Here is a 20,851-nt window from a genome sequence, read left to right on the forward strand (position 1 = left end):
ATGGCTGTTGTACTTATAAACTTAGCAGTGGTTACCTGCACGAGACTCATGACCTGCCCCTCGAGAAGCTGTAAGCAGTATATGATTACAAGGAGAGCAGGATCATCTTACTCTTTGCTATGACCACTAGTAACAGCCTTGCCCAGAAATAAACCCCCATCATGTTCATGCAAGAGCTCCCATCAAAGGTAATGGGGCACAAAAGAAAAAAGGAATTCCACATGCAGGTGAGGAGGGATCCTCTAGGTACATTGCTAAGAGAAAACGGGAAGCTAGAGAATGGTACACACTATGGCACTGTTGTAGTAAAGTGGGTGCAGAGGGCCATTGGGAAAGGTGGAAAACATACTGTTATGACACCAAATACATGGGTTTTCCACCAAAGCATCAAAATGGGGGAGTTGTCTTTAACCACGAAGCCATGTCTCCAGTTAGAGGTCCATTTCACAAGGATGGTAGATGAAACTGTTGGCCATCTGATGATCAGTTTGTTCTCTAGCCCCTCTGGGTAGAGCTTAATTTCTAACCCCCTAATCATAGGTTAGTTACTGTGGTCTTCATGAGTCACCTTATCTGTATGAAAGGAGTTTCAGCAGTTAAGAGCTCTTGCTGGGATCTGGAAACAAAGACCAAATGTCCTGTGTTCATGCTTGCTTTTGATGTGTAAGATCATCACATCTTGTGGAAGGAAGGCCTAAAACCAATAGCAACTGTGGGAGGAGGAAGCGAGTCTCGGAAGAGTCCAGTTTTGGGAAGGCAAAGAGAATTATATACCATCATTTGATACATTATGTTTTCTTGGTTTTGTTTTGCCAAATGAATTTCGTTGGGTTTTTGTTGTTTTAAGTAAAAATATGTCTCAAAAGTCAAAATCAGATCTGCAGAGATTGCTCAGTGGTTAAGAGTGCATACTACTCTTATAGAAGACCTGAGTTTAGTTCCCCATAATCTATAATTTTAGGTTCAGGGGTTCCCATGCCTTCTTCTGGCCTCCATTGGCACTACACTCATGTGCACAAACCCATAAATACACACATAATTTAAAATACCATGGCCAAGGTCGTGCATCTTCTTTCAAATGCTTAGAATTGGTGTGTGCGTGCGTGCATGTGTGCATGCGTGCGTGCATGTGTGTATGTGTTTGTGGTGCACACACATAAGTGTACCTGTACCTACTCCTCTGTGCATGCACATGCAGAGGCCAGAGCAGGAGGTTGAGTATCTTCCTAGATGACTTCCCACCCAATTGCCTTAAGACAAGGTCTTCTCACTGAACCAAAAACTTACCCTTCACCTCGGCTGGCTAGTGAGCTCATGGTATATTCCTGTTTACATCTCCCAGTGCTAGAATTTCAGACACTTACAGGCATGCCTGGAATTGTGTGTGGTTGTTAGAGATTAGAACTCAGGTCTTCCTGCTTGCATAGCACTGAGCCATCTCCTTAGCCTCTATAATTCTCTATATTAGTTTGGCAGTTTCTTCAGGTCACTCATAGGGCCTATAGCAATCATCAGCCATTATTATTATATCAACCCTGTTTTTCATAGCTTTCTGACATGGGAGTATTAAGGAAAGTAACCGTTTCAAATGGAAACTAAGCTGGGTACAGTGGCATGCACCTGTAAGCCCAGCTTCTTAGGAGGCTGAGGCAGCGTGAGTGTAAGTTTGGGGCTTGCCTGTGCAGCAGAGTGAGACCCTGACTTAGTAAAGTAGTTGTTCAGAATTTCCCACAGTGAGTATTTTATGCCTGATTCCATACTGCTTTCTCAATGGTTCTGAAATACATGCTTTATTCCCTTTCCAATAGTTTTGAAACACAGAAAACACTAGGGGGAAGAGGAAGCGAAGATTCATCTTGTAATCCCGTTTTTTCAACTCTTCCTGAGACCAACATTTTAAATGTAGTTAAGGTATGAAAGACTTTGTATATCTGTAGCAAAGAGTCAGAACCAGTTTTGTGGTTAATTGTTTAAAATTCCACTGGTTTCTTACCAAGTGAAAGGTCTTAGCAATTGTATTTCCATTATAAATGCATTTTTCTTTTAATATTAAGAACAACAGGGAACTTCAGGTCAGAATTTCACTGTTAAGTGTTACAGTATAATTTAATTTTAGTTGCTGAAGCCAGTCACTAATACTGAAAATGGAGAAAGAAATACTTACCCTTTCATTCCACTACTTGTGTTGCATTTCTTGCCTTTTCTAGACATCTGATACTTGTTAATCTTCTGTCAAGAGTATAATTTAAACTCTTGAAGTAATTTTTTTTCTTTGTGCATTTCTGGCAGTTCCTGGGCTTGTGTACATCTATACATCCAGAAGGTTACCAAGATCGAGAAATAATGTTGCTGATTTTAATGCTGTTTAAAATGAGTTTGGAAAAAGAGCTGAAACAGATTCCGTTAGTAGACTTTCAAAGCCTCCTGATAAATCTCATGAAAAACATCAGAGATTGGAACACAAAGGTAACATTTCTTAAAATTTAGGTGTTGCGCCAAGGATGGCTGTGTGTACCTGTAATTCTAGCATTTATGAGTAAGGGCAGGAAGTTGAAGAGTTAATAATGTCATCTTCAGCTGTGCAGTGGCTACAGGAGACCAGTCTACAGATAAATAAAGCTCTGGGTGTTGTACAGCATCACATTGTTTCATGTGCACTCAGAATTCAAAGATTCTATGCTCAATTAAGAAGTTTAACCATGGAAAGTAGCTGAGGAAGGCACTATTTGGTGGAACTCGGTAGCTGTCTTTCAACCTTTTATTGGAGATTTACTATGTCTGAGCATTTGCACCTTTGCCTTTGCCGGGCTTCCTTACCACTCGTGCGGTTAGTGGATGAGCAAAAGAGTACAGATGTGGTAAAGTGACATTTCTGTAAGACAAATTGCTAAATGGTCTTATTAATAAAAACCCAGAGCCAGATATTGGGGTGAAATCTGTGAGATCAGAAAAGCAGGAAGAAGCCAGCCATGTTCTTACACTTGGAAATCCTCTGCCAAAGAGACCTACTGCCTGTATGCCCACGCCTATATGCCTTTCTGTTCTGCATCTCACTTCCTCTTCCCACCCAGCTACATCACTTCCTGTCTCTCCAGACCTCTATGGTTAGTGCTGGGATTAAAGGCACCATGCCTGGCTTTGTTCCCCAGTGTGGCCTTGAACTTACAGTGATCCAGATGGATATCTGCCTCCCGAATGCTAGGACAAAAGGCGTGTGCTACCATTACCTGACTTCTATGTTTAATATAGTTGCTGGCTTTTTCCTCTGATCCTCAGATAAGCTTTATTAGGGTACACAATATTTTGGGGGACACAATATATCACCACACATTTCAAGTTGTAATCAAGTCTTACAAATTATAAAGGGTGAACAGTGTGGCAAGATTAGCACAGCAGGGCTGCAGTGATGTCATCTGAGGCCTTCAAGGATAGTCTTTCTGAAATGACCTCTGAGCATAAATGACATGATAGTTATGCCTGCAGCTGGGATTGAATTGAACTTAATCCCATGCGACTGAGCATGGGTAATTTTTTTAGGCCTTTTCCCATTTTTGATAGAAGTTTTTAAACTAGAGCCAAGAGGAGCATAATAAACTCCTCTGAGTGCTGGGTTGTGATAGCCCATGCCTTTAACCCCAGCAGAAACAGGCAGATCTCTGTGAGTTTGAGGCCAGACTTGTCTACAGAGTGAGTTTTAGGACAGCTAAGGCTATCCAGAGAAACTCTATCTTGAAAACAATAACAAAAATAACTAAACTGAGTAACTGTCACCAAGCTCCAAAAATTATCAAAAAGTAATTCATCTTGTCCGATCATACTGCATTCTTCCCATGCTCATCAGCTTATTTTGAAGCAGCTGTCAATTTTTAATATGATAGCTAGAGAGCTAAAGGATAGTTCAGGTGTTTTGTACATGCCTAGCACGTACAAGGCTGAGCTCCATAGCCAGAAGAAAACTAAAATACTGTAATAGGATCCAAGCATGCAAGAATTTTCAGGTCTGGAATATATATGATCGTGTGTGTGTGTGTGTGTGTGTGTGTGTGTGTGTGTGTGTGTGTGTGTGTGTGTGTGATGTACACACTTAGGGAAACTGGTATTTGAATACTTTATTCTTTTAAGAAAGACCAAGTTGCTTTCAAGTGTAGCAACAACATGAGAGTGACATGAAATGCTAGTGTAAATATATAAATATAAATGTTAGTGTGTGACCATTCTAGGGTACTTTAAGAAAAAAACAGAACTTGTGATATATGCATTCTAGTATGCTCTAAATGGCATGCATTTTCAAAACTTCAGAGTTCTGTTTTGGTGACTTCCATCAAGGCAAAAAGGTCTGTAGCTCTGACCCTGGGCTTGTTCTCTTTTTTTCAGGTACATGAACTCTGTGTGGGCATAAATGAACTCTCCAGTCATCCCCACAACCTTCTGTGGTTGGTACAGCTGGTCCCTAACTGGACATCTCGTGGAAGGTATTGTAAAGTGAAATAAACATCAAGATTTTTATAATGCTGATGCTAGGTAAACACTTTGGAGTTCTTACTGTAAAACAGGGTCTTACTATGTAGCCTCAGCTGGCCTCAAACTCAGTTTTCCTGCCTTAGCCTCTCTTGAGGGTTAAGTTTACAGGACTAGGCCACCACACCCAACTTGGAACTTTGGCTTCTATTCAACATTTTTTGAATGTTCTTTTATTTATTTATTTGTTTGTTTATGGGGGTGTGAGCCTGATTATGTTACTTAATTCAGAACATGACTGACTATTCTTGGTTTTTATTTTTAGCTTATCAGATAAGTCAGTATAAGTATAGCTTAGTGGTTCTCAACCTTCCTAATGCTATGACACTTTAATACAGTTCCTGATATTGTAGTGACTCCTAACCATAAAATTATTTTTTTTCCTACTTCACAACTAAATGGTTATGAATTATAAGGTAAATATCTATTGTGCAGGATATCTGATATATAACCCCTGTGAAAGGGTCATTCGAACCACCACCACCACCACCCTGCTGCCAGGGGTTGAGAACAGCTGGTATAGATGATATATAGCAAAAATTAATTTCCTTTTTCGGGGGGTGGGGGTAGGGGGTGAGACAGGGTTTCTCTGTGTATCCCTGTCTGTTCTGGACCTCTCTGTAGACCAGGCTGACCTTGAATTCGGAGATCTGTTGGTCTCTGCCTCCCAAGTGCTGGGATTAAGGGCGTGCACCACCACAATCAGCTTTCTTTTCTACTTTTATGAGACAAGTTCTTAGGAGCTCAAGCAGAGTCTGGAGCTCACTGTGTAGGAGAGGATGATCTTGAACTTCTGATCTTCCTGCTAAGCACTAGGATTACAGGCATGCACGAGCACACCAGGGCTTAGTGTATGCTAGGCAAGCCTCTACCAACTGAACTACCCCCAGCTCTAGGCGGTTCTAACCTGATGTGCACATATTTTACATCAACACCACTGCTCTCTAACAGTTAGTTCTGAAACAGCCCCAAGAGACTAAGGTTCCATTTGGCTCATTTGCTTGCTTGTCAAGTAGTATTGTTTAAACACATTGTAAAAACTTTTCATTTCTAATTCCAGGCAACTGAGGCAGTGCCTCAGTCTAGTGATTATTTCAAAGCTTTTGGATGAAAAACACGAAGATATCCCTAATGCCAATAATCTTCAGGTATAAATACACTTTTGTTTCTAATAAATGAGAGAGTTGGTGAGATGTTGGAAGATTTGATGAATCCTAAATCAGAAGGATTTTTTTTCTCAAAATCCTAATTTTGAGAAATTCATAATGTGCTGTTAGCAGCTGTTACATTGAGAATTTATTCAATCTCCCAAGATTAACAGCATTAGAAATTGTGGTCACAGGATTAGAAATTACAAAGCTATTAACCACATCTTAAACCTATTTTAATAAAGTGGTCTTTATGGATCATAGAACTTAATGTGGTTTGCCTCCAGTACTTGTTCAGTAGAGGGTATACTGGTAGATATATGAATATGTGTAAATATATCTTATAGGAACACCACTCTGAGTTCTGATGGCTTTGCAAACATTGTTAACACTAACAGGGCTATGGTGGTTTGAGTGTAACTGGCCCTCATAATCTCATAGACAGTGGCACTATCAGGAGGTGTGGCTTTGTTGGAGTGGGTATGGCCTTGTTAGTCAAAGTTTGTCATCATGGAGGCAGGCTTTGAAGTTTCCTATGATCACAATACCACCCGGTGTCTCAGTCAACTTCCTGTTGTCTTCTGATCAAGATGTAGTTAGCATCATGTCTGCCATGCTCCCTGCCATGGTAACAATGAACTAAACCTCAGAAACTATAAGCAAGCCACCCCAATTAAATTTTTCCCTTATAAGAGTTGCTGTGGTTATGATGTCTCTTCACAGCAATAGAACCTGGACTAAGATAAGGGCTGCCCTTAATTGGATTTAAAAATTCACAGAACTTTGTCTTGGGTGTCCCTGTATTGTTCTTGTTTGAATTGCAATTCACTATAAGTTACTAGGTTATGTCCTATAAATAAATAAAAAATGAGACTGTACTCTGGAAGACATGATCTAGTAGTATGAACCATTAAATGTAAGAGCAGTATTAGAATATGCACAAGATACTATGCATATTATCTGACAACTGACTGCCACCCTAGTCGGGTGGAAGTGGATTTGATTGCAGATATGTGGGCACCATTCCTGAGCCACTAAGATAATTAAAAGTCCTCAGTCCATTCAACGATATTTATAGCCACCAAGGGATCCAGGATAGGATTTCTGCAGTTAGCCTTACTGATGTTTGTCTTGTCTATTGCCTTTTCCTTATATCTATAGAAAAGAGAACTGCATGATTAATTAACCATCAGGCTGACTACTTGATGTCAGCCAGGCCTGCCACTCTCTAATAGCCCAGTCAGCCTTGAACTCCCAGTGATCTTCCTGCTTCAGCATCAAGTGTTGGGATTGCAAGCATGAGCCACTACATTGGATAGATAGTGCTTCTTTTTTAGAATTCAGTGACCTCTATTATAATATCATTTGATCTTGTTCTAAGCATTTAACCTAAATTACAAATACTAAATCTTAATATAAAACACCTTAAGCAATTGAGGACTTTGAAGTAAACAGAAAAATGGGTTTCAGAATTATCAAGCCAGGAAAAGGAGCCAGAATAACAGAGAGCACACTGGAATTAGCTCAAGAAAGAGCACTATGCAAGAATTGACTGAGTCTCTCTTCCCTTGATAGATCTCAGTCCTACATCGCTATCTAGTGCAGATGAAGCCTTCTGATTTGTTGAAGAAAATGGTCTTGAAGAAAAGGGCTGAACAACCAAATGGAACTATTGATGACAGTCTTCATTTAGAACTTGAAAAGCAGGTATCCAGAGCCACAGCTTAGAGAACGCATCGGGCATACAGCAAACGATGTTTTAGAGTTTATTGCTGTTGGAAAATTCTCCAGAGTAGAGCTGAGAGTTGGGGTGAAAGGGCAGTTTGTAATTTAATGTGCTCCGTTGTGGCCCTGCACTGCACACAACAGTGGTAAGGTGGTAAAAGAAGCACTTAATTCAGAAATCAGAAAGTCTGGTGGAGTGCATGGTTTTTCGTTCCTCACCAAGTCAGTTAAATCCTGGCTTTCCTGGGCAACCTTGCTAATCAGTAGACTGGGGTGGTATTTATTTAGCTTTTTCATGGGTAGTAATTTTCTTTGTCTCTCTAACAGGCATATTACCTGACCTACGTTCTTCTTCATTTAGTTGGGGAAGTTAGTTGTTCTCATTCTTTTTCTTCTGGACAACGGGTAGGTAATGTTCAGTGTTCTTATAAATAGTTGTTTCCATTGGTGAAATGAATGAGCGTGCGTGTGTTAGAAGAAAACTTGAAAGTTGACTGGTTTTGCTATAGAAATCCGGGAGTCATAGTAACCTGCAACCATATCATAGTGACAAGAATTATTTCTCAACAGTGGTTTGCTGGAGTAGAGCTTAGTGACCATAACCTGGAAATAGTAAAATATACTCATAGGGTACAAGGGTCACCAAATGGACTAGGTTTACCTGGTTTCTTCTCACTTTCTTCCTTTGAACTTCCACTCACTTTTGTTTTCCTATAGAAAAACTAAAATGCCTTTAAAAATGGTTATTTAGTGGAATCTGGGAGATGGCTTAGTGGTGTAAAGGTCCTTATTGCCAGGTTCGACAACCTGAGTTCATTCTCCAGGCCCCACAGGATGGAAAGAGAAAGCCCACTTACAAATTCTCTGCCACATGTACACACAAAAAATTAAAATTTTTAATGTTATTTAGAAATGTTTGCCTTCCAAGTAAATTAAACTACTGATTTGCTTCACATGTGCATTTCTGAATTCTCTCTCCATACTAAGAATTTAATTTTTGGGCTGGAGAAATGACTCATCAGTCAAGAGTACTGGCTGCTCTATCAGAGGTCCTGAGTTCAATTCCCAGCACCTACATGGTGGCTCACAACCATCTGTAGTGAGATCTGGTGCCCTCTTCTGGTATAAAGGCATACATGCACTCATATACATTAAATAACTTTTTTTTTTTTTTTTTTTTTTTTTTTTAGAATTTCATTTATGTGGTTTGGTTTGGTTTTTCAAGACAGGATTTCTCTATGTAGCCCTGGCTGTACTGAATCTAGCTCTGTATGTACCAGGCTGTCTTCAAACTCAGAGAAATCTGCTTGTCTCTGCCTCAGGCCTTGGGATTAAAGGAAATCTGATATGTGTGATCCCCAAAGGGGTCTTGACTCACAGCTTGAAAACCACTGCCATATAGTGAGTGAAATGAGACCTTGTCTCAGAAGTAGGAAAAACAAAAAACAAAAAAACCCACACCAAACCTTATTGCTGATCTTTAATCCCAGCAGAGGTAGGCAGATCTCTGTGAGTTTGAGGCCCGCCTGGTCTACAGCATGAATTCTAAACCAGTCAAGGCTATATGATGAAACCCTACCTCAAAAAGAATGGCACACATTGGCAGTACATGCCTTCAGTCTCAGCATTCAGGAGGCAGAGGCAGGCAGAGCTCTGAGTTCGAGGCCAACTTGGTCTACAGAGTTTCAGGATAACCAAGGCTATGCAGAGAAACCATGTCTCAAAAAACGGAAAAAAGCCCAAGTGGTACAGGCCTATAATCCCATCTGCTCAGGAGGCTGAGGCAGGTAATCACAAATCCAAAGTCAGCCTGGACATCTTAGTGAGGAGAAGGCTGGGAATGTAGCCTAGCAGTAAAGCACTTTCTATCTCAAGTATTGGTGGGAGAGGAGATTAGGCCAGATGTTTGGGCTCTTCCTGGCTACTCTGGAGAATAGGTAAGAGGATTTCTTACACCCAAGGTTTTGAGGCCAGCCTGAATAATATAGCCAGACTACCTCTCAGAAAACTAGAAAAGAATGCAGTTAAAAATCATGGAGAAGACTGGCAAGGTATTTGAGCAGGTAAAGCATTTACTAAGCAAGCCTAGTAACCTGAGTACACTCCCAGAATTCCATGTAAAGGGAGGAGAGAATCAGCTCTACAGAGTTGTCTTCTGACCTCTGCACATGCAACGGTGACATATGCACACCTCTGCAGACACGTGGACTTACACAACAATAAAGGTTTTATTTTCATGTGGGTATATATGCCTTCATGTAGGTGTGCACACATGAGTGCAGGTGCCCTTGGAGGCCAAAGACCTTGGATCCCTTGGAGCTACAGTTAGCAAATAGCTGTGAGATGCCTAATGTGGATACTAGGAACCAAATTCTACTAAGCCATCTCTCCAAGCCCAATAAAGGGCAGGGAGGCAGGTTTTTTTGTTTTTTTTAAAGAGCCAAGAGTAATGTCACATGCCTATAAACTCAGTGCCTTGCACTCAGAAGATGGAGAAAGTATTAGGAAAAGTATTAAATTGTGTGCAGATGAGCATGCCAAATGACCCACATGGCAGTCAGGGCTCTTTCCACCTTGTGGGTACTGAGGGCTGGACTCAGGTCAGGCCTGGCAGCAAGGACTTTACCTACCACATGATTCTAACAGGCCTGGTTTTTGTTTTGTTTTGTTGTTGTTTTTTCCCCCAAGAGAAAGGATTTCATTTTTGTCATGATGATCTTTAGCTGGTCCTCCTGCCTCAGTCTACCTAATAGCTAGAACTATTAAGCATTTGCCCTGCCGCACCTAGTTCTTGTATATATCTTTTCTGATTAACTAACAATGAGTCATAATCATTATGTTTTTATGAAAGTCAACACCTTTCACTGGTGGGATCAAGTACATTTTAAGTGATTTCATTTTTTTTTTAACTGCATAATCTGTTATTTTGCAAGACTTTAGAGTTGTTTTCATCCATTGCATTTGTTTGTTTTCATAGAAACACTTCGTGCTGCTTTGTGGGGCTTTGGAAAAGCATGTTAAGTGTGATATTAGGGAAGACGCAAGGCTTTTCTACAGAACTAAAGTAAGTATATTATTCATGGCGGGTTTGGGGTATAAGCATGCGACATGGTACACATGGGGATGCCTGACAGTTATGAATGTCAGCCCTTGCCTTACACCTTGTTTAAAACGGAGACTAGTTGTCCTTAGAGCTTCCAGTTATTACAGATGTGTACACCTGGCTTTACGTTGGTTCTGGGGATTTGAACCCCAGCCCTCAGGACTGCACGGCAGCCACTTCACTCACTGAGCACCCTGCGTCCTATTGTTGTGTGTTGTCAGCAGTCACACCTCTAGTCCTGGCACTTGGGAGGCTAAGACAGGAGAACCCAGGTCCCAGGCTTTCTTGTGCAACCACACAGTAAGGCCCTGCTGGAAGAAAAAGAAAATGTAAGCAAGGGAAATACACAAGCCGCTCTTTGGGGGAAAAAAGCATAAGGGCTTTGTGAGTAGAGCTCAGTGGTAGTGTGCTTGAGGTGAAGCCACTTCATGGATCCTCAGTATATAGATACGCACGCGTGCACGCTCACATGCACACATAAATATATTTCAAAGAACATAAAGAGGACTTTTTAAAATGAAGACATTTTAATTATATAGCTCAGGCTTGCCTCAAGCTCTTTTTGGTTTGCTGAAGCAGGATCTTACTATGTAGCCCTGGCTGGACCTCATTGTGTAGACCAGGCTGTCCGCTCACACAGACTTACCTGTCTTTGCCTTCCAAGTGTTGATCACAAGCATCTAGTACTGTGCCTGGCTTTCTTCAAAACTTTTAGGGTTTTTTTTTTACATTCATTTATTTGTTGGTTGGGGATAGGGGTGCACATAATCTAGTGTATGTGCATTGTTTAGGATATATAGGTCACAGGAAAGCTTGTGGGAGTTGGTCCTTTCCTTCTACCGTGTGGCTCCTGAGGACCAAACTCAGGTTGTTAGGCTTGGTGGCAAGTGCCTTCACCTACTAAATTATCTCACTAGCCAGTAGCGCATTTTTGGTCCTCCTGCTTCAGCCTCTCTAGTACTTTGAATACTGGTGTTAATTACCACTCTAAGTTAGGACTTGGATAACAAATCGGCTTCTACTAAGTACTTTTCTAGCTAGGTTAAAAGTACAAGTAAAAAACACTCTTCAGGCAAATACATTTTTCACTTTACTCTTTGTTCTGAAATTCCTGACACCCAAAGAGAAATTTTCTTTCAGCGTCTTTGGGACTTTTTGTTTTTTCCCATTGTACAGATTAAAGCACATACTCAGGGTGTGGTAAAGTGCCTACTGCACACTAGTCTGGATCCCCAGTACCTGTGTAAATGGGAGTGGTCGCACACATCCCTAACCTTACTGCTGAGGGAAGCAGGGACAAGTGGACCCCAGTGCTCACTGGTCAGCCATCTAATTAGTCTGTGAACTCTGGGTTCAGTGAGTGACTTTGTCTCAAAAATAAGGTTGGTGGTGGTTGGGGGCTGGAGAGATGGCTCAGAGGTTAAGAGCACCGACTGCTCTTCCAGAGGTCCTGAGTTCAATTCCCAGCAACCACATGGTGGCTCACAACCATCTGTAATGAGATCTGGCGCCGTCTTCTGTATACATAATAAATAAATAAATCTTTAAAAAAAAAAAAGAAAGGTTGGTGATAGAGGAAGACACTGTCCTCCACACACACAAAACCTTACGTTTTCAAACCTTAGCTTCACAGGTGGAGATATTGTTTAAATGTATAGGTATATATAATTACAAGGCAATGGCATGAGTTCCATGACGGGGCAGAGTGGTTGTGTTTATAGAGGAGAATAGACTAGCTGCTCCCCTTGATGCTCACTGAACTGTTCTAGGAGACTCATTCTGAGTCTTCTATCTCTAACCCATGGTGGTGGATGGGATTGATGCATCAGTAAGCTTACCAAGGCTTTTCTTGTATTGGTTTGTTTTTCCTAAAGTTTTTTTTTTATACACAAAGACAGTAGAAAACCAAATTTATGAGAATGTACGAGAGAAACAACTTTAATATTAATAGACTGACCTGAATTCCTCCTGAAACACACAAAAAATACTTTTAGAAATATCTAAGCTTTTTTTTTTTTTTTTATTAACTGACTTATTTTTGTTGTATGAAGTGGATTTCTTCTTGGCTTATGTGTGCATAGTAGATGATGGCTGTTTGGGGCTGTGTGTCTTTGTATCTTTACATAGGTCAGCTACAGAAGCTGACTATTTGAACTGTTCTCATTGGGGGTGTGTGTTAGTCACTTTTTTTTTTCTTTTTTGGTTTTTCAAGACAGGGTTTCTCTGTGTAGTTTTGGTGCCTGTCCTGGAACTCGCTCTGTAGACCAGGCTGACCTCAAACTCACAGAGATCCGCCTGCCTCTGCCTCCTGAGTGCTAGGATTAAAGGCATGCGCCACCACCGCCTGGCTGTATGTTAGTCACTTTAAAGTAAACATGAAAACGAGCAACTAATGAAGCTGAGTCAGATTTCCAGATACACTAGGCAATAGTAGTTCTTGGTCTGCAGTAAGACTAGTTACTGACCTATCCATGGGGGATGTACTCTGCAGTGTGACTAGTTACTGACCTATCCATGTGGGGCTTGTGGCTGTTGCTGACAGACATCCTAAAAGGGGTCACTAAGATTAATGATTCTTTTTTTTTTCTTCTATTTGGGAGAGGGGTGTGTATGCCACCCACACTGCTCATGTGGGGGTTTGTAGGACAACTCACAGCGTCCAGGGATAGAACTCAGGCCACCAGACTACATAGCAAGAACTTTTATCCACTGAGCCATTTTACTGACCTGGGTTTTGTTTCTTTTTCTTTTCTTTTTTTTAATCGATTTTTAAGATCAGTTAATTTATTATATATACACTATTCTGCCTACATGTGTCCTTGTAGGCCAGAAGAGGGCACCAGATCTCATTACAGGTGGCTGTGAGCCACCATGTGGTTTCTGGAAATTGAACTCAGGACCTCTGGAAGAGCAGTCAGTGCTCTTAACCTCTGAGCCATCTCTCCAGCCCCTGGGTTTTGTTTCTTAAAGCTGGCCCATCAAGGTTGTTACCAGAGCCTCTGTTAGAGGGTGAGCCAGTGGTCCATGTAAATTGCTTCAGGGGATGACATTATTGAAATGGGTTAGTAGTTTCATACTTCTCCAAAACCTCTAGTGGAGAAGTGGTAGTTGTCATGAAGACAGTTTGCTAAACTTTACAGAGTGGGAGAAAGTGGAGATTTTAATTCACTTTTTTGTTTGTTTTTGAGTCAGGGTCTCTCTGTGTAGCCCTAGCTGTCCTGGAACTTTTTGTAGACTAGGCTGGCCTTGTCGAACTCAGAGATCTGCCTCTGCCTCCTGATGCCTGTTTCTTCCTGACTTAAGGCCAGGATGGTGGATCACTTCTTTAATCCTAGCACTCAGGAGACAGAGATAAGCAGATCTCAGTGAGTTCAAGGACAGCCTGGTCTACGTAACCAGCTCTAGACCACCAGAGCTACATAGTGAAAATATTTTCTCCCCCCAAAAAATTGCTGACTTGTTTAAATATTTGTATTCTAGTGTGGTGGAACATGCCTGTAATTCCAGCACTCGATAGGTAGAGGCAAGAACAACAGAAGAACCAGTCAGCTACAGCTACATAAGGAGCTTGAGGCCAGCCTGAGATACATGAAAGCCTGCCTCCGTGCACGCGTGCGCACACACACACACACACACACACACACACACACACACACACACACACGATTTTCTCAAGCAATGAAAGTCTAAGAGATAATCAAGAGTGGTAATGGGCCTTCCCTTCGTTCATTGGTACCAGAGGTTTGTGTAGCCTTTACAAAGGGAGTGGCAGCAAGTTGGGGTCTTGTGATTCTGTGGGAGGAGCAAGTGACACATTAAAAAATGTTTAGGCTTGTGTAATTTTATGTGTTAGTGTTTTTCCTTGAATGTATGCCTTTGTACTGTGTTTGTGCCTGGTACCCTCAGTGATCAGAAGAGGGCATTGAATTCCCTGGATCTGGGTTTATAAATGGTTGTGAGCTGCCATGTAGTTTCTGGGACTCAAACCTGTGTCCTCTGCAAGAGCAACAAGTACTCTTAACTACTGAGCCATATCCTGAATTTTTTGTTGTCTTTCTGTTGAGCCTTTTAAAAGCAAGCTATGGTAAAGCTGGGAGCGGCCAATGCATGGACCTGTAGAATGGTATACCCTTCAGCTTCCCTAGCCAGGTGTTCAAAAGCCAGAGAATAGAAAGTAGAGATTTCTTTGAAGGCAGAGTTGTGGTTCTCCGAACCATCTGGACTGTCTTTATTAACAGGAAATCCGGCGTGGTGATGCATTGTTGTAATCCCTGTACTTGGAAGGCAGAGGCAGGAAAATTACATTAAATTTTGGGTTATCCAGGGCTAAATAGGGCTACTTTGTCTCGTAGAGTAATAATTTTTAAAAAGGAAATTAAGGACTGGAGAGAAGGCTTAGTGGATAAGAGAACTGACTGCTCTTCCAGAGGTCCCAGATTGGATTTGCAGCACCCACATGGCAGCTCACACTGTCTGTATATAATAACTCCAGTTCCAGGGGATCTGAAGCCCTCTTCTGGCTTTGAGGGCAATGAACAGATATACACATGTAGGCACAACACCCATACATGTAAAATAAAATCAAAGAAATTAAGAGTGGGTGTTGTGGCTCACACCTAATCCCAGCACTCAGGAAGCAGGGGCAGGTGGATCTCTGTGAGTTTGAAGACAGCCTGGTCTACATAGGGAGTTCCAGACAGCCAGGATTATATGGAGAGACCCTGTGTCAAAAACAAACAAGAAAATTAAGTCATAATTATTTGACATTTTAGATTGTGAAAAAAATTAATTATGATAATAAAAGAAAACATGTCATTTGAAAGCCTCCCCAAAAGATAAGTAGCCTTTTCTTGACAGCGATCAAATATAATTGTTGGGGCCTGTGATAGCTATGAAATATATTTGACTTTTATACTTATTTTTGTTGTTACTGTTTTGTTTCGGTTTTTTGAAACAGGATCTCACACTATAGCTTCCACTGGTCTTGGACTTTGAGCCATGCATCTCCATAGCAGCAACTATGAGATGCTTTCTTTCCAATATTAATTTGATTTTTTTTTTTTTTTTTGGTTTTTTCGAGACAGGGTTTCTCTGTGTAGCTTTGCGCCTTTCCTGGGACTCACTTGGTAGTCCAGGCTGGCCTCGAACTCATAGAGATCCGCCTGGCTCTGCCTCTTGAGTGCTGGGATTAAAGGCGTGAGCCACCACCGCCCAGCTTCTTTCCAATGATAATTTGATTTTAAGTGAAGATACTCTGATCTGATATCTTTCCTCTTTTTGTTATTTTTAAGGTGAAAGACTTGGTTGCCAGAATACATGGAAAATGGCAGGAAATAATCCAGAACTGTCGGCCTACTCAGGTGTTGTTTTATTTATTATGAAACCCACTGCATGATGTATGGTTTGTGTCTAGTTTTTAGGGTTGGTTTGCACCCATTTAAAAGTGTCAGATTGCATCAAATGGAGGTTATTTCATGAGTACATCTAACAATTCTGTTAAGATAAAATGCATGTTGTCCATTTCACCACTTAGTTTGTGGGGACTAGCGTAGCCACAGACTGGAGCAGATCATCGCCACACTTGAACTTTGGCGGTCCCTCCTGTTCCTCCACCACCTTCATGCCTCTCTTTACCTCCCTTAAGCCCTGGCAGATGCCTGCCTGCTTTTGTCAATATTTTCCTCTTCTAGAGGAAATATGCACTATGTGGTCTTTTGTGGCCAGCTTCTTTTTTCTAATAATGATAAAGAAATCCATGTTGTAATATGTATATCCTTTCTACTGCTAAATGATATTTGGCTGTATGGATATATAACATTTATTTATCCACTTAACAAGAAGAGCAAGAGTTGTTTCTACTTTCTGACTATTCAGAATAATATTTCTCCAGGCGGTGGTGGCACGCGCCTTTAATCCCAGAACTCGGGAGGGAGAGGCAGGTGGATCTCTGTGAGTTAGAGGCCAACCTGGTCTACAGAGCGAGTTCCAGGACAGCCAAGGCTACACAAAGAAACTTTGTCTCAAAAAAATCAAAAATAAAATAATTTCCATGAACATTTATATACAAGTTTTTGAGTAAAAATGTGTTCAAAGGAAAACATCTTGAGCGTATTCTTGGGTAGAATCTCTGTCTCACAGTATTTCAGTGTTGGTGTGGGGCTCAGGCTGCCCTTGAACTCTCTGTGAAGCCAGAGGTGACCTTGGGCTTCTGATCTCCTTCCCTCTTCCTCCACTGCTAGGAGTGCAGGTATATACCACCACCTCCTGTGCATTCTGAGCTACTGAACAAATCCGGGTCCCTGTGCATGCTGGGAAGACTTCTACCAAATGCAGTGTGGGGTTGTTGTTTTTTTGTTAATAATTATTTTGTTTTGTGTGTATGGGTGTTTTATCTTCATGTATGTCTATGTACCACTTGCATGCTGGATAACCTTGGAGGCCACAAAGTATTGGATCTCCTGGGACTGGAGTTACACAGTTGTGAGCTTCTATTTGGGTGCCTAGAATCAAATCCAGGTCCTCTGGAAGAGTGGTCAGTGTGTTAACCACTGAGACACCTCTCCAGTTCCCTCAATAAAATGTTAAGGCTCTCTGTCAATGTGGCATTAATCAAAAAACTTTATAATCAGTTTAACACATTAATCTCTTTAAATATGTCCCTTTGTGAATGTGCCCATGAGAAAAATGTCCTGTTTTTGTGTTAAGCATTTTCATTGCCAGAGCACAAAATGGAAAAGTTATAAAATCATAAGAAATTTTCAGCTGGGCATGGTGGCTTCGTGCCTTTAGTCCCAATACTTGAAAGGCAGAAGCAGGCAGATCTCTGAAATTGAAGGCCAGTCAGGGCTAATAGTAAGACCCTGTCTCAAAACAAGAAAGATGTTTTCAGAGTCGTGTATATATCATGATTTTTCTGCTTTCATTAATCAAAGACTGCTGTCCAATGATTAAAAGGATTAGTTCATAATCTGATTAATTTTTCCCTTTTCCCCTTTCTCCAGGGGCAGCTTCATGACTTCTGGGTGCCAGATTCTTAACAGGAGTTACAGCAGCAGAAATACAAAGCAAGAAGGGCCTTTCCAAGAGGGTTACTGTGGATCCAGCAGACGCTAAGGAACACAGCTGTGTGCCACTCGAATATGCAGTGTGGGGCTGGTGATGAAGACTGCCGTTTCCGAAGCAGATATGAAATGCCATTTGCAGCTGACCTTAGAGGAAAGAAAGGGGCTTATAAAAGAAGGGTAGGGTAGACACAGCTGATAGAAGACCCCAGCCTACCCTCCCTAGCACCCCTTGTTTTCAGCCGTTATCTTGTTAGGTGGCTGCATAGCGCCTGGGTCATCACAGCACAGGAGGATAAGTGTGGGCCAACCTGAGGAGCTGGACGTTGAAACGAAGGCCAAGGTCCAGTGGTTTGCATTTCCCTCTTGGTTACTTTAGGATACAAAGGGAAAGTCTAGACCAGAGTTCTGTAATCACAAGTGTGGGTCTCTTCTGTAACTCCCCAAACCAGACAGCTTCAGTCCATACATTGTCCCTTTACTATTCAAGACTATAAATCTGAGGTTTTTAAATCTATTTAAAGTCAAATAAGAAACAGACATACTGTCAGATTGCCCTTAGAGGAAGAGATGAAGCTACAAAGTAGTGGCTGTTTTTAAAATGCCAGAACATTCATAGGCAGTTTGTTTAGGATTTCTTGTAAATGCATATATTTTTAAATTACTGATTCAATCATAAAATCTTAGCTTAGCCAGAATTCTGGCCATTGGTAACTATATTACAGAAGTCTCTGTATAAAGGCTTAAAAATCTGGAAGTTTCCAAAAACCTTGTTCCCACAGTATATAATTTATCAGAGACCTTGATGATGTTTATTTTGGGGACACTGTGTGTATGTGTGTGTGTGTGTTTGCTCGAGCGTTTGTACCTTGAAGTTGTTGCACTTGAAAACCACAGCTGCTCTAAATTCTTGTAAACACTGGAAGCCATCCTTTAGTTTAGATGGTAGAGGTTAGCAGAGGTGCACCGCTAGATTGAGCCCAGGCCCTTGGAAACCTTTGGTGGGAACACTCCTGCTGACCATTGTCTGTCGGGAGAGGTTTGCTTCCTGAAAGGGATGCTTATTCTTTGAAAATTGGCTTGAGTGGCTTGCTCCCTCCTGAGCATGCTAACATCTGTGGGGGTCCAGGTGGGGGGTGGAAGAGGAACTGGGCTCAATGTTTATGGTTTGAGAGGAGAAAATAAGTTCTGAGAGCTAACTTTCTACCTCTAAATTGAGGCTTAGGAATAAAAACCATTTTATCTTAAATTTATCATTTAAAATAACATTAGTAACTTTTGAGCTCATGTCAAGCATTGGGCAGTTAGAGATTTTATAGGGAAGACTAAACAAATCAAATTTACAAGAACTGAGGCTGATTGGGGCTCCAAGAGTCAGACCAACAAAAGTTTTCTTCTGTGTTGAGTTTACCGGTAAGAATAGTATATTGATGCTACCTCTCAAGGGTATTATTACAAAATGCCACTATGGTTACAGAGATAGATACAAAGAGTTATATTTGACAGAAGCTTGAAACTCTGGCATCTATCTGCCCAACAATGGGGGCTTTCACTCTGTAATTTAATACCTTGTAGATACATTATTTGTGTGTAATTTTATAAGTGTTCATATTTTTCTCATTTTGCATTGTGTAAAGTGTACAAAATCTCAAAGTATAAAATCTGCTTATATTGCTTGTAATTACAGTGTGTAAATATTTTCTATTGTGTACATTGACGGGGACAAGTGGGTTATTCAGGTTTTTAAGTGACCCTTTTATATTGCAGTTTCAACTGATAACCACCCATCAAATTTAAAACCACTTTGATACATTCTTATTTAGCAGTTCCAATAAGAGTAAAATCTCTATTTTCAATTGTCTTTCTCCATGAGAGAAAAATACTTTATCCTTCCCTTTAAAATAAATGGCCAGATATCAGTTTAGGCCCTTGTATTTATGACTCTGGTAACAGTCTTCAGTCTCCAGGTCATAGTCCAGTCAGTATTTGCATTTGGGTTCTCATAGAAACTTTGTGATTCTATTTTAGCATAGTAGCTCATGATTTTTCTCCCAAATCAAGTATTTCCATCTCCTTCCAAGTCCCCATGCTTTATCTCCCTCTCTCCGGCTTTGTTGCCCAGAAAATGGGATGGTAGAGAGGGAGAAAATGCTCCTTGCACAAAGACTGTCAGGCCACATTTAGGACTTGGCAAACAAAGCTTGCACTGAGTGGTGGTGTGTTTGGCAATCTTACTGTGCCAAAAATCACCTTGTCTAATTTTCTGGATGTGTATGTCAAACTTATTACCCTTACTGCAAGCTGAAAATTAAAGTACTTGTGTTTATGCTTTTGTGTGTAACTGTTTGCCTTTTCTAACCTGCTTTTCTTGTTATCTGAAAATACAGTTCTATGATAACGTCACGTGAAGAGGCTCCGTGCACAAATCATCTGTGTAGCACTGAAGTCAGCATTTGTGCATTTTTTGTCTTGTCTCCTCCTGATGGCAGTGGTGCCTTTGTCACCTTTTGGAAGGTTGACATTTTGTTTTTGTTTTGAGTGCAAGTAGTAGCTTGCTTTTGACTTCACAAAAATATATATATATATCCCCAGTAAAAGATAGATAACATAGTGTGTTACCATCCAGGCTCTATTGAAGCATTTGCTTCCCCCCCCCAATCAAAATAGATACAGTTGGTGGGGACCGGCCAGTAATAATGTGTGGAGTCTTTAAACCAAGAGTAATTTTTTACATTTGAAAATGACTCGTTGACAAGCAGCTGAGTTAAGTGAACCGACTTGGCTTGTCTCTCAGGAGGCAATAGGGTACAAGTGGTGGGCATGCGAATCTGTGCAGTCCCATCTCAGTGGGTGTGAGCACTCGATGGTGCCGGCACACCTCGTCACCTGTGTGTCCGTTTCCCGGCTGGCATTGCGTCAGCAGTTAACCCCTAGCTCTTAGGCAGTAAATGCGATGTTTCCTCCTCATTTCCCCCTTTCTTTAAGATTTTATACTATGTCTTGTTTAAAGGCCTCTGAATGTATGTGTATGTGTTATTAAAACTTTTTTCTCAGTTGAAACGTGTCTGGTGTGGTTGATTGAGGAGTGAAGGTGAGGAAGGATCTGGAATGGCCTGTCATAAACTTCTTTCTTCCTTGCTTTGGATTCTCCAGGGGGTTTTTAGCTTAATGTCTCTTTCTCTGTGGAAAACAAAGCCACAGCTGTCCACAGTTCATGTTTACATCACCCAATTAATAACTTGCTGTATACTCTACAGTCAGGAATTTAATAATCTCATTCTTACCTCATTCTCCAC

General features: G+C 41.1%; 1 protein-coding gene across 3 annotated transcripts in view; it reads left to right on the top strand.

Annotated features, from left to right (window-relative positions):
- Positions 1-20,615, top strand: part of Slf2 (SMC5/6 complex localization factor 2) — a 74,912-nt gene extending 54,297 nt beyond the window's left edge. For all 3 annotated transcript variants that reach the window (XM_076563177.1, XM_076563176.1, XM_006988172.4), the window contains 9 exons: positions 1,809-1,911; positions 2,290-2,466; positions 4,375-4,472; positions 5,579-5,666; positions 7,242-7,373; positions 7,719-7,796; positions 10,369-10,455; positions 15,786-15,854; positions 17,496-20,615. In XM_076563177.1, the coding sequence (XP_076419292.1) occupies positions 1,809-1,911; positions 2,290-2,466; positions 4,375-4,472; positions 5,579-5,666; positions 7,242-7,373; positions 7,719-7,796; positions 10,369-10,455; positions 15,786-15,854; positions 17,496-17,531 (868 nt within the window). In that variant the 3' untranslated portion in view covers positions 17,532-20,615. The remainder of the gene's footprint in view (positions 1-1,808; positions 1,912-2,289; positions 2,467-4,374; positions 4,473-5,578; positions 5,667-7,241; positions 7,374-7,718; positions 7,797-10,368; positions 10,456-15,785; positions 15,855-17,495) is intronic.
- Positions 20,616-20,851: the final 236 nt, after the last annotated feature.

Source organism: Peromyscus maniculatus, chromosome 1 (genome assembly GCF_049852395.1).
Source record: "Peromyscus maniculatus bairdii isolate BWxNUB_F1_BW_parent chromosome 1, HU_Pman_BW_mat_3.1, whole genome shotgun sequence".
NCBI classification, from domain to species: Eukaryota; Metazoa; Chordata; class Mammalia; order Rodentia; family Cricetidae; genus Peromyscus; species Peromyscus maniculatus.